General features: G+C 38.3%; 1 protein-coding gene across 1 annotated transcript in view; it reads right to left on the bottom strand.

Moving 5' to 3' along the window:
- The window catches only part of LOC110729256 (magnesium transporter MRS2-I-like), a 48,977-nt gene that overhangs the window by 11,790 nt on the left and 24,315 nt on the right, over positions 1–12,872 (bottom strand). Inside the window, exons 2-4 of the mRNA XM_021908986.1 lie at positions 9,131–9,410; positions 8,983–9,012; positions 1,336–1,410 (exon numbers count right to left, since the gene is read on the bottom strand). Of these exons, the coding sequence (XP_021764678.1) occupies positions 1,336–1,410; positions 8,983–9,012; positions 9,131–9,385 (360 nt within the window). The 5' untranslated portion in view covers positions 9,386–9,410. The remainder of the gene's footprint in view (positions 1–1,335; positions 1,411–8,982; positions 9,013–9,130; positions 9,411–12,872) is intronic.

The following is a 12,872-nucleotide window of genomic DNA, read 5'->3' as shown; positions in this document are numbered from 1 at the left end:
GTCGGGCGATCTGAAATCCCCATTCCAGGCGAGCCATCGGGCAAAGCCGCCCGATCGGGCTCGTCAAAAACTTTAGTCCGCCGCCCGGTCGGGCGCGAGAGATCTCGTAGAAAAACTCTTGTACGTCGTGCGGTCGGGCGAAGCCCGCCCGATCGGGCGCGAGAGTCCCGATTTTTCCTTGACCACCTTCGCCCGATTGGGCGAGAGCCGCCCGATTGGGCGCGAGTCATCCGATTGCATTACTATTTCCAACACCATTAGTCAACAAATAGAAGTAGAGGTTGATACTTTCATTGTCAGATGTGCCTTCTACCACCTCTTCTGAGGAAGATGAAAGGAACTACAAGGTGAGGCGTTCGTATGTTTAGGCATGGAGCTTAACGGTACTTTCGCACCAAAAATTCTTAGTTAGGCATTTCACCTTCACCTATATGCCCAAATCGGATATGGTTTCTTTACAAAAGAAACGGCTTTGGCTGTATGCCATGAGTGTGGAGTGTCTTGTAGACATCCAAGTGATATGGTTTTACGAACTTAATGCCATGCATGGGGATATTTGGTGGTGGTGCCACTATAGGAGTTATAGAAGCTCCACCATCTCCTTCCCTTCTCTTTGATTTACTCCTCCCAAAAATTTTAAATACCCGGGTTTGGTGTCAATGGTAATGAGATGATACAAAATTTTTAATAAATGAAGGAGGGACAAAGGATTAGTAACAGAGGCTCATAGAGCCCACATCACATGCGTTATACATGGGGGCTTTCGCTTTGAAGTGAGAGGACAATTATTTGGAGACTTCCATAATAGAATACATGACAAACATCTGTAGGAGGGTCCATTATATAAGCACAAGAAGTAATTATACCATGGTACATACCCAGCTAAAATGCTAGTATCATGAGAATATCTAACTTGACATTACATGCAAATTTAAAATTAGGGAAAACTTGGATAATAGTGTTGAATGCCCAGCCCATAACTCTCCCACTCCCTTACCATCACCCCCCCCCCCCAAAAAAAAACACACACACACACACACACACAAAACTAAGGAATTGGAGATAAATAAAAAAGAAAAGCTAGATTGGCAAGTCATTATAGTAAAACACAATTGACAATTCAAAACTCCATCATCAAAAAATAAAAATGAAAACCTTATCGCACATATAGCCTTGTATTTCAAATAAATCAGTTTAATACAGCCAAAATCAAGAAATAACATCTAAGAATAAAACCTTTCAACCCCATCTTTAAAGGGTGTCTTCAAAAGTATAAAAGATGTAGAGAATTAGCTGACTAAATAGTTGGATTAACAAAAGATGAGAAAGTAGAACCTTTTGAACACGAGCAGTCAATCTTGTCATTGCACTTTTCAATTTCCTTACCCTGTCCAAGTTCCAGCTGCTTATCTGCAGTTAAGCACAAGTTAGTACAGAAATCAGATTATTTTAGGTGATTTAGATTTATGAGTGGGCTGTGAATTTTGCTTATATTATATTTTTAGTAGTATTAACAATATTGCTAAGTAGAAGGAAAATAAAGAGAAAATCATACATATGTGACCTATAATTAAATGGAGCAACAGATAATGCAAAATATTTTAGGACATTAAAGAAGAGATTTTGTGTGAAAAATTAAACCAATTAGGAATAAATAGAGAGGTTTACAATATTAAAAGAGATGTGACTTTTTGCAATCGGTAGTTCCTCATATAAAGCTAAGATTTTAATGTTAAAACACACAAAAAAAAATGTAACTATCGAATTAATTGGATCAAGCCACATGTTAGCAATTAAGAAAGTTCTACAACAAAATCAAGATACTTCATAGAACATAAGGCTACAACTTATATTTAACAAATTAGACAGCATTACTGATAAAGCCAAAACAAGAGAGAAAAAGTGATTATTTTCTAACCAACGTCCCCGATACGGATTATGGAAAGAAAAATTATTTTTTATAAAAAGGACATTAATGTGAACACAAAGGGTAATTCTTTTGTAGAGCCTATCACTCTATTACTCAACCCTATGGGTTTTGATGTTGACAAAAGGCAAGCTTGGTGACAAGACTCACAAGGACAGCAAGTCAACTTGAAGGAGCCGAAGCTAAACCCTAGGTTCTACCTAGGTGGGAATTTACTCTTTTTTTTTTAATAAAAAAAAAAATTACTCCTATTCTATCTTTACTAGATTTCTAGTTTTAGCCCCAAGGTTTTGGAATCAACTTGGATTCATTTAATTTAGTAAAGTTGAAGTTTCCTAAAACATGCAAAACTGTGTGCTAGTTGTTACTTGCTAATGCTAAGGAGAATCAAGGTTTCCTAATGGCGGTTTCATAGCTATTGAGTGAGGGACTTGTCCTAACCAACTTAGGAAAGCTAAACCTAGTAGATGTAGGTTTATTTCAAGCCTATAAATAACGCATAATGATGTAATGTATGACAATAACTTCAGCTTGATACAACTTGTTTTGCTTAAGATTTGTGCTTTGCTCTTGTGTGCTCTTGATAATCAATTAAGGAGAGTTAAAATTATCAAATCACTTAGCTTCAGGATGTGGTCTAAGTAATTTGAATAGTCAAGGCATTCGTCCAAGAGGTGGTCAAGTGGCGAGTGCACTTGTCATATCCAGTTCACTAACTATAATTTTTCAAGAAGGTACTCAAGATCAGATCTTTATTTCAAGATTATGATATTTCTTACACCTTGACTCAGGGGGTTAGGATCCACATTCGACATCCAAATATCTCACAAGCATAATACCTAACAGAGTTGACCTAATACCAAATCCACCAAAGTTACAGTTTTCAAAGGACATGGGAGCCTAAACATTTTTCAAAAAGCCCATTACGGTGGCACACTAACCTTAGACGTCAGCTCATCCAATGCTGGATAAGCAGCAGTTTCCAGATCAGTAGTACGTGCAGCAAGAAAGCTACATATTGAGTCCAAGGCTACCTCAAGTGCACGGAATTCAAAGGGAGATTTTACAAATTTGATGGAGATAATCAGCTAAAGGAGAGTTCAGATACAACAATTAAGGAATGACATAAGGAATATATAGAGGCTAAAAAAACATTTTTAAATAAGAAAGATAAAATGAAAATAATATCTATGCGTTTAACATCACAACTCAACATTTTGGGACTAAGGCTATGTTGTTGTTGTTGGTTTAATATCACAACTTCGCAAGACAAAAACCCACAATTCCCACCTTCGTGGATGATAATCAAGGATGAAAATACCCTTGAGATTTTGAGAGTGAATGTAATTTACCATCTTCTTTAGTAGCTTCAACATCATGTCCTCCTGATTCCTTCCCATCTCCATGAACTTTATGTGCAGCACTTCCTGGGGATAAGCGCCTCTGAAGTTCTTGAACAACAGGGATTACATTTTCTTCCAAAGGGTCTCTGTAGAATTGTATAAACTTACGGCTTAACCTTCATTAATTGGGGCAAAATATATATATACAACTCTTATTCCTAGTGTTACCTTAATTAGGTTACTAGAAATAAGGAAACAATATAAAAGATAGAAACAAATATATCTACCCAAAATATATCCTCAATACCCCCCCTCAAGTTGGAGCACTAGGATCATAAGTCCCAACTTGGACAAAATACTGGCAAATTGTGACTTCCTAAGAGCCTTCGTGAAGATGTCGGCCAATTGAGTAGTCGTAGGAACATACGAAGGAGAAATCAAGCCGTCTATAATTGCATCTCGAACAAAGTGACAATCGACTTCGATATGTTTTGTCCTTTCATGAAAGACTGGATTCTTCGCTATGTGCAAAGCAGATTGACTATCACAAAACAATTTGATTGCCTTAGGATGTTGCACACCCAAACTTAGCAACAACCCCTTTAGCCATTTTAGCTCACAAGTAGCAGCATACATAGACCTGTACTCAACATCACAACAAGATGTCGCCACAGTTGGTTGCTTTTTAGTCTTCCATGAGATGGGCGAATGACCCAAAAACACCAACCAACCTGTGACAGAGTGACGAGTCAGTGGACAAGCCGCCAGTCTGAATCACACCAACCCTCCAGAGTGAGATCACTAGTAGCACTCAACAAGATACCCTGACCGGGGTGCCTTTCAAATAACGAACAACACGAAGAGCTGCTTCCCAATTCTCAATGCGCGACTCCTTCATAAACTGAGACAAAATATGAACGGAGTATGCTAGATCTGGTCTAGTTAACCCTAGGTAAATCAAACGACCAACCAACCTACGATATGCTTCCGGATCCCCTGGAAGCGCACCTGTAGCACGACCGACTTGTGGTTTTTCTCCACGGGAAAACCACTCGGCTTTTCCCCTAACAAACCTGCCTCAGAAATAATATCCAACGTATATTTACGTTGGCATAAAAATAATCCTGAAGCACTACGAGCAACCTCTATGCCCAAAAAATATTTCAAAGGACCTAGGTCCTTCATCTTGAAACAATCACTGAGATAAGCCTTGAAACCAACTAGTGCAGCGGAATGATTACCAGAAATTATAAGATCATCAACATATACCAAGACATTAATTTGAACTTTGCCTTTAGTACACGTGAAAAGAGAATAATCAGAGTAAGACTGAATGAAGCCATACCCTTTCAAAGCCTGAGTTAGCCAAACCAACACCTTGGTGCTTGCTTCAACCCATACAAGGACTTGTCCAATCGACACACTAATGTAGGATCTTCACTTTCAAACCCGGGAGGCAATTTCATGTATACCTCCTCATCAAGATCACCATGCAAGAAAGCATTATGCACATCCATCTGATGTAGTTCCCAATTTTTTGAAGCTGCAATTGCAAGAAAAGCCCGAACCGTTGTCATCTTTGCAACCGGAGCAAACGTTTCACCATAATCTATGCCTTCCTGTTGATGATTACCAAAACCAACTAAACGGGATTTAAGTCGTTCAATATCACCATTAGACAAATATTTTGTCTTAAATATCCATTGACTCCCTAGTGCACGTTTACCGGGAGGAAGATGCACTAAGGTCCATGTACCGTTATCTTCCAAAGCCCTTATTTCCTCTTGCATAGATTTCCTCCAACCTTCGTGCCTCATGGCCTCTTTAAATGATTTCGGATCATGACCACCAACAATAGCTGCCAGAAACTTACAATAATTCACAGAAAACTTGTCACAATTTATATAATGTGCTAGAGGATAAGGAGTACCTGAAGGAGTGTTGAAGAACGGAGTGGAGGAAGCCGGATTGTTAGCAAACACGGAGTGAGTTACATAATCTCGGTGTCGGACATTCGGTATTTTTTCTCGATAACCACGCCCCAAGGGCTGTGGAGCTGCTGCACCTGCATCACTGTTATTGTCGCATCGAAGGCTAGCAACAGAATCAGACGGGGGCTGATCTGTGTACCCCGCGCCCATGGCATCCTAACCCGCGCCCGCGCCCCACCCGCGGCTTCCTCCTGCGGGAAGGCAGAATCAGACGCGGGCTGATCTGTGTACCCCGCGCCCGCGGCATCCAAACCCGCGCCCGCGGCTTCCTCCTGCGGGGAGGCAGAAACTTTGTGCTGCTGGGCAGCCTGCAACCCCGCGCCCGCAGGTTTCACCTGTGGGTCTAAGCCCGTGCCTCTGTCAACCTCACCATTATGCCCATATGCCACCATAACATCATTAGAATCCTCAAACTCAATAAAATCATCATGAACCTCACACCCCGAATCAAAGTTTTGAGGCGCTATATTCACATCGTCCGGAGTAGCAAACGGAAATACATTTTCAATGAACTTAACATCCCGAGACACAAAAAAACAATAGATTCAAGATCATACAAGCGCCACCCTTTCTTCCCAAAAGGATAGCCCACAAAAACACACTTTCGAATTCTTTCGACTTCTACTTGCAAACTTATCCCCATTAGTTTTCTGATTATGTGCAAAACATAAACACCCAAAAGTACGAATGGCATCAAACATAGGGGGCTTATCAAATAGGATTTCAAATGGGGTTTAATTTTGTAGCAAGGGGGTGGGAGTACGATTAATTAGATGAGCCGCGGCAAGGACACACTCACCCCAAAAATAAATAGGTAATTTGGCTTGAAATCTCAAAGCTCTCCCAACAGACAGAATATGCTTATGTTTTCTCTCAACACTCCCGTTTTGTTGCAGAGTTACCACACAAGAAGTTTAGAAGATATTACCCGTAGTATCAAAAAAATCACGCAAACAATTAAACTCAGTGCCATTATCACTTTGCACAATTTTTATGGTTTGAGAAAATTGTCTTTCCACCATAGCAACAAACATAAAAAACATACGGAAAACCTCTGTTTTATCATTCAATAAATAAATCCAAACGGCTCTAGAATAATCATCAACTATTGTCAAAAAATAACGAGCTCCGCATGAGGAAACATGTCTATACGGGCCCCACAAATCACAGTGAATTTTCTCAAAAATTCTAGATGCTTTATTATCACTCAAAGAAAAACTATCTCTAGGATGCTTAGCACGCATACATACTTCACATCCTTTATCTAAACAAGCTTTATTACTAACTGTGGGAAGTAACTTAACTACTTTCTCGGAAGGATGACCCATACGACGATGCCACAACTCCAACTCTGAATTTGCAACGCTCACATGATGCACCAAGTCCGTTTTGCTAAAGTAAAACAATCCGTCCCTCTTAGTTCCAGTTCCAATCAGCTCCTTCGTTTGGTCCTGTATAGCACAAATATAAGAGTTAAATTGGACAGTACAATTAAGTTCATCATTGAGTTGCGAAACAGAAATCAAGTTACAACTCAAATTAGGAACATAGAGTACTCCGGTGAGAGTAATCTTGTCCGATAAACAAACAGAGCCAATAAGAGATGCCGACACCGTTTCTCCATTAGGAAATCCAACCGGACATTTCTCTTTATATCAAAAAGCCAATGTTTTTCTCCGGTCACGTGATGAGTAGCTCCTGTGTCAATAATCCAAAAAGTATCATCAAACTTACCACTCAACCGATTATCGGAAATTGTTGCATTACCCATCAATCCCGTAATCGCTTTCCACTGTTCACTTGAGAATAAGCGACCCGAAGCAAAAGTGGTCGAGTCATCCAAGCTTGAACCAACACCAACCACTGCGTTGGCCTTCACCGGGCCTCCGCGACCACGGCCAGCAGGAGGCTGCCTCCCCTGGCTACTAGCAGCCCCTTCCGACCACCCATGGTTGTCACAGCAACGAGATTCTTCATGCCCACGTTTTTTACAAAATTGCAAATTTTATCGGACCAGCACCTCGAGGTTTTATGTCCCACTTTCTTACACTTTTCACACACCATCAGTGGATGGTTAGAGCCGCCACCACGACCCCTTCCGGCACCGGTTCGCATAGCAAAACCGAGAGCAGGAGGATCCTCCTTCTGCCGAGACATGCCCCGTACCTTTTCCTCTTGAGACACCTGCTAAAACGCCCTAAGCAAGGAGGGCAAGGGGTCCTGAGAAAGCAAATTGGATCGAATAGGGGCATAGTACTCGGAATATAATCTGAGCAAAAACTGTTGGAGACGATCTCCATCACGCCGATCAGCATGCTGGCGGCACTTTCCACATGTGCAAGCAATTAAAGGTTCCAATTTATCAAGTTCATCCCACAACACTGCCAATTTGCTATAATACACAGCCACGGTCATGTTCTTTGTTTGCTCACAACGATTAATATCCGATTTTAATTGTTGTATTCTTGGACCATTAACTAAGAAAAATCGTTCATGTAAATCATCCCACAATTGCTTAGCATTATCATATTGAGAAAGCATTGATTTTACCTCGGGGTCGATGGTGTTCATGAGCCAAGAAACGAGCATACAATGAATTGTAATCCAATCATCCTTCGTGCACGGCGGGGAGAAGGAGGTGATTGTACCATCAAGAAAACCGAACTTCCTCCGAGAGGACAAAGAAATCCGTACAGCGTGAGACCACTCATGAAAATTGTCAAGTTTCAAACGTTGTGAGGTAATGTAATCCCCTGGCCGATCTTGCGGTCCAAGGTAAAACGGTGAATTAGGTTCAATTTTGGTTGGAGGCAATGGAGGCGTTCCATCTTCTCCTGGCATTGTCGAACTGACGAAAAGGAAAATAGAGAAAAAAAAATTTAACCTTGCTCCGATACCATGTAGAATTGTATAAACTTACGGCTTAACCTTCATTAATTGGGGTAAAACATATATATACAACTCTTATTCCTGGTGTTACCTTAATTAGGTTACTAGAAATAAGGAAACAATATAAAAGATAGAAACAAATATATCTACCCAAAATATATCCTCAATAGTCTCGAAGCAATACCTACAAGTATATAAACAAAGTAACAAACCACGTCCTTGGGTACTTGAGGTCTCACTCTTTCACAAAGACTAGATTTTAAGCTAAAACATTAAGAAAATGAGAAATAATTTGAGGCACCAATGTTAACAGAATTATATATGAGCATTAATAGGACTATAGTACTATTTGACTATTTGTTATTCGTCTATATAAACTTGAAACTAGCAATTTTACTTGTTTGAAATTATTTCAATTACAGTATCCTGGATCAGCAAAACACCCCATACAGAATACATATCTAATGTGACTTTAACAGGCAGATTAGAATAAATGAGAAACACCAAAAATAACCTAATTAGAGTCCAATCCAATACAACACTAAGGATCCCATTAATTATAGTCCAAACCTTACAGATATTTTTTTGATGAAAACTACATCAGAGAAGCCATTTACTACATGTAATTGGTCATTATAAGAGCACAATGCAACAAAATAGTGCATTTGTTAAATCCCAAATTTTAACTTGGCTCCCCATTACAGTTCCATTAATAAACACACCCAACAAACTAATACATACAAAATGTAAAGCAGTTATCTGGACAGCATTAGAAAAGATAAGAGCAATATCCCAAAATAAAATAAAAAGAGATGTTAAATATTGGCAATACCTCATCAGCAGTTATTATTGCCTTGATATGCTGAGCATCCAAAACACCAAATAAATATACCAATCAGCAAAAGACACACAGAGACAAAGAGAAAAAGCAGAAAAGAAAATTTGAAATAATTTGTCGAGATTTGAAGTAAGAAAAGAACCTCCAAGTTCAAAACAATAGCTTTCTCTCGACCTAAAATAGTGGAAGGGTAAGAGAGAAGAGGATCCAATATACGAAGATCACGAGCATGAATTTGAACACGGTGCATAATAGCATACTTGTCAAGATCAAGAACGGTAGCCTGACCAGGAGAATCAAGCAAAATCCAACTACGTGATCCAGCAGGTTTCTTCTTTAGACCCACACTTAAACCCATCTGAGGGTCCACAGGAACTACATATCCCTCTCTCCCCATCACTGTTTTTACACTTATTTCATTCCTGCAAAAATAATCACCACAAAAAGTACACTTTTCTTCAGAGACACATTTAGAAATTTTGAAATGCAGTACTAAAATAAACTTCTACAAATAAAAATAATTAATAAACTACAAATTAACAATTTGCTATTTTGCTCCTAAGGAAACATGATGATAGTGCTTAAATAATTGTAAATAAATCAAAACTATTCTTCACATGTTTTTGTTCAAACTGCTCATGATATCGTAATCATTAATCTAAAGACACTCTCTCCATGTAAGTGACCAAAATATTATTTTGAAAGTGATCAACTAATCCATCAGTGACAAAATTAAGGCATCCAATCAATTTTTTAAACCTAATTCAGTCATTTAATCACACCTAAAAATCATTGTACTTGTATACTTAACTCAGTTAGCAATTAGCACTAAAATTTAAATTAGAAACTACTTGTATTGTTTATTGCTCTCTAACTTACAAGATGATTTATTGATTCATAAGATCTTAACTACTAGATTGCGAAAAGTACGTAATAGGTGAGGTGTAATGTTCTAGCTTTATTCCTTGAAGGAAAATATCTTGCTTGCCTCTAACTAAAAACATACATCTGTAGGGAATAGATTTCAAGCGTTAATCCCTAGCTTGAACCCCACTGTGATCATACACTAAAGTACGGTGGCGTCCAAAAGGGAAGAAGATAGAGCAAAAGAGTCGCCAACAAGTTTTAGGAACTTGTAAATCGTTCACGAGGTGAAGGTTACACCCCTTAACGATCCAAGAGATCGTCAACTCCATAAGGTCTAGAACCAAATAAGGGTTTGGGGATGAAGGTACAAATCCAAGCTAAAAGAGATTGAACCTGCCCTAATAATTGGCCTCTACTTTATTCTGATCGTATTCATGTGCGCTTTCTGACTAACATGCAATCAATAGGATTAACCCTAAACCTGTTTATCTATGTTGGTTGAATTTAAATGCACAAACAAAACTATTATTGGCGATCACTTGAATTATAATCATATTAACCCTAATAAGATTATTAATTATCTTATTAAGCGTGATTACAAGTATCAAAATTCCCTTTAAACATGCATAAAAAAGGTGTGATCAAGCAATAAAAATAAATATCAAGCAACATAATAAATAATCATAATAAATAATAATAAAAATAATAACAATTATAAAAATAATCATCATTATAAAATTATAATCATGTTAAAGCATAAGAATAGCAAGATCCTAGGCATGATACTAACAAGATTAATAACAAACCCTAATATGTCACTAAGCAATTAAAATCAAATCTTTAGCCCTAACATGATACTAACAATCATAAATATTAGGAAGAAAATAAAAAGCATCGTAGGAACCATATTTAAGCATATTTGATATTAAAATTACCCTAGACATGATACTAGGAATATCATAATAACAATATAAACATGATTTCTACATCATAATATCAATTAAAACCATTAAAATACTTACTTTGATACCTCGTACCTCATTCTAATAACAAAATACACACGTTAGTAACTTTAAGGAAAATAATAATCAAAACAACAATTAAATTAAATAATTGAAATATAGATTTGGGACCAAACCCTCAGAAATTAAAATCTTTCACGTCTAGGGTGAAGGCAACTTCGAATATGGCTAGGTGTTTCAAGATCTTGTGAATGCGGAATTTTGTATGTGAAAAACAAGGTTTGAGAAAGAAAGAGAAAGAATTAAAGATGAATAATTAAGGGAATTAAGAGAATTAATGAAAACTGATTGTAGGTGAATATTCGTGAGAATTGGTTGTTGGTGAATGAAAACGGAGTTTTTAATATGTTATTTATAGAGAAATCAACCAAAAAGATAAAATATCAAAACAGAGCACTTGGCGCACGCAAAACGAGGTTGGCGCACGCAAAACAGAGCTGGCGCCAGCACCAGGTAATTGGCGTCAGGCGCCAATGGCTAGCACCAGGCGCCAATTGCTGGCGTCAGGCGCCAGGCCTGGTTCCAGGCGCCAATGCCTGGAGTCAGGCGCCAGGCCTGTTTTTGACGCGTTTTCGAAAATCAGATAAGTTTGCCGTACTGGAGGATAAAATCGTATCTGATCTTTTCCTCGAAAATGCTTTTTGATTTTAATTAAACTCCGAAAAGTCAACAAAAGTCAATTTATCAATGCTAATTGAATTAGGAATGAAAATAACCTTCTAGAAGAATCTAGAAGACTAAAACCATTCCTAATTGCATTATGAATGATAAATCATATTAGGCCCTCCCCTAGATCATTGGGCCGTATATAAGGCTCAAACCGGGTCCAGTTTGGTAAATTGGCCATAACTTCCTCAATATTCATCGGAATTGGGTTTATAATATATCGTTGGAAAGATCTTTGCAAGCCCCATCCAACTACAGCATTATTGGACCCATATCATGGACCAAACAAATTGGATTGGTTGTTTTCTTAAAATAAGTTTTCAAAAACAGAGAGAAGAGAAAAGATATTAAAACTATCCGCAACACTAGACTTTCCACATTTTCGCTTCATTCGATTATGATTCGATGCGAAAGGTACTTGTAGACACCCAAATGTGTCTCACCAAAACCAAACCCAGTGATGAGTACCTTTCACGTCGAATCATAATCGAATGAAACGAAAGTGTGGAAACTCTAGTGTTGTGGAAAGTTTTTATTTCTTTTCTCTTCTCTCTGTTTTTGAAAACTTATTTTAAGAAAACAGCCAATCCAGTTAGGTCGGTCCATGATATGGGTCCAATAGTAGTGTAGTTGGATGGAGCTTAACAAGACCTTTCCAACGATATATTATAAGCCCAATTCCGATGAATATTGAGGAAGTTATGGCCACCAAACAGGGCCTGGTTTGAGCTTTATGTACGGCCCAATGATCTAGGGAAGGGCCTAATATGATTTATCATTCCTAATGCAATTAGGAATGGTTTTAGTCTTCTGGATTCTTCTAGAAGGTTCTTTTCATTCCTAATTCAATTAGCATTAATAAATTGACTTTTGTTTACTTTTCAGAGTTTTAATCAAAATCAAATAGCATTTTTGAGGAAATTATATTATTTTATCCTCCAGTACGGTAAACTTATCGGATTTTCGAAAACGCGTTGGAATCAGGCTTGGCGCCTAACCCCAGGCCTTGGCGCCTGAAACCAGGCCTAGCACCTGGCGCTAGTGGTGGTGCCTGGCGCCAGCTAGACAGGGTTGGCGTCAGCCCTGTTTCTGAGCGTCAGACTCTGTTTTGTTAATTTATCTTTTTTTTTTTGCTGATTTTCTCTATAAATATCGTATTAAAAACTCCGTTTTCATTCACCAATTATCATCAACTACGTCCATCATTCATCAACAATCATTAATTCTTTAGCATTCTCTAAATCATTCATCTCTCTTCAACATTCTTTCTTTCTAAACCTTTGCTTTTACATACAAAATTCCGCATTCACAAGACTTATATACGCCTAG

Source organism: Chenopodium quinoa, unplaced genomic scaffold, assembly GCF_001683475.1.
Source record: "Chenopodium quinoa cultivar QQ74 unplaced genomic scaffold, ASM168347v1, whole genome shotgun sequence".
Lineage (NCBI taxonomy): Eukaryota > Viridiplantae > Streptophyta > Magnoliopsida > Caryophyllales > Amaranthaceae > Chenopodium > Chenopodium quinoa.
Note: the sequence above shows the minus strand (reverse complement) of the source record. Positions and strands in the feature narration are given on the sequence as shown.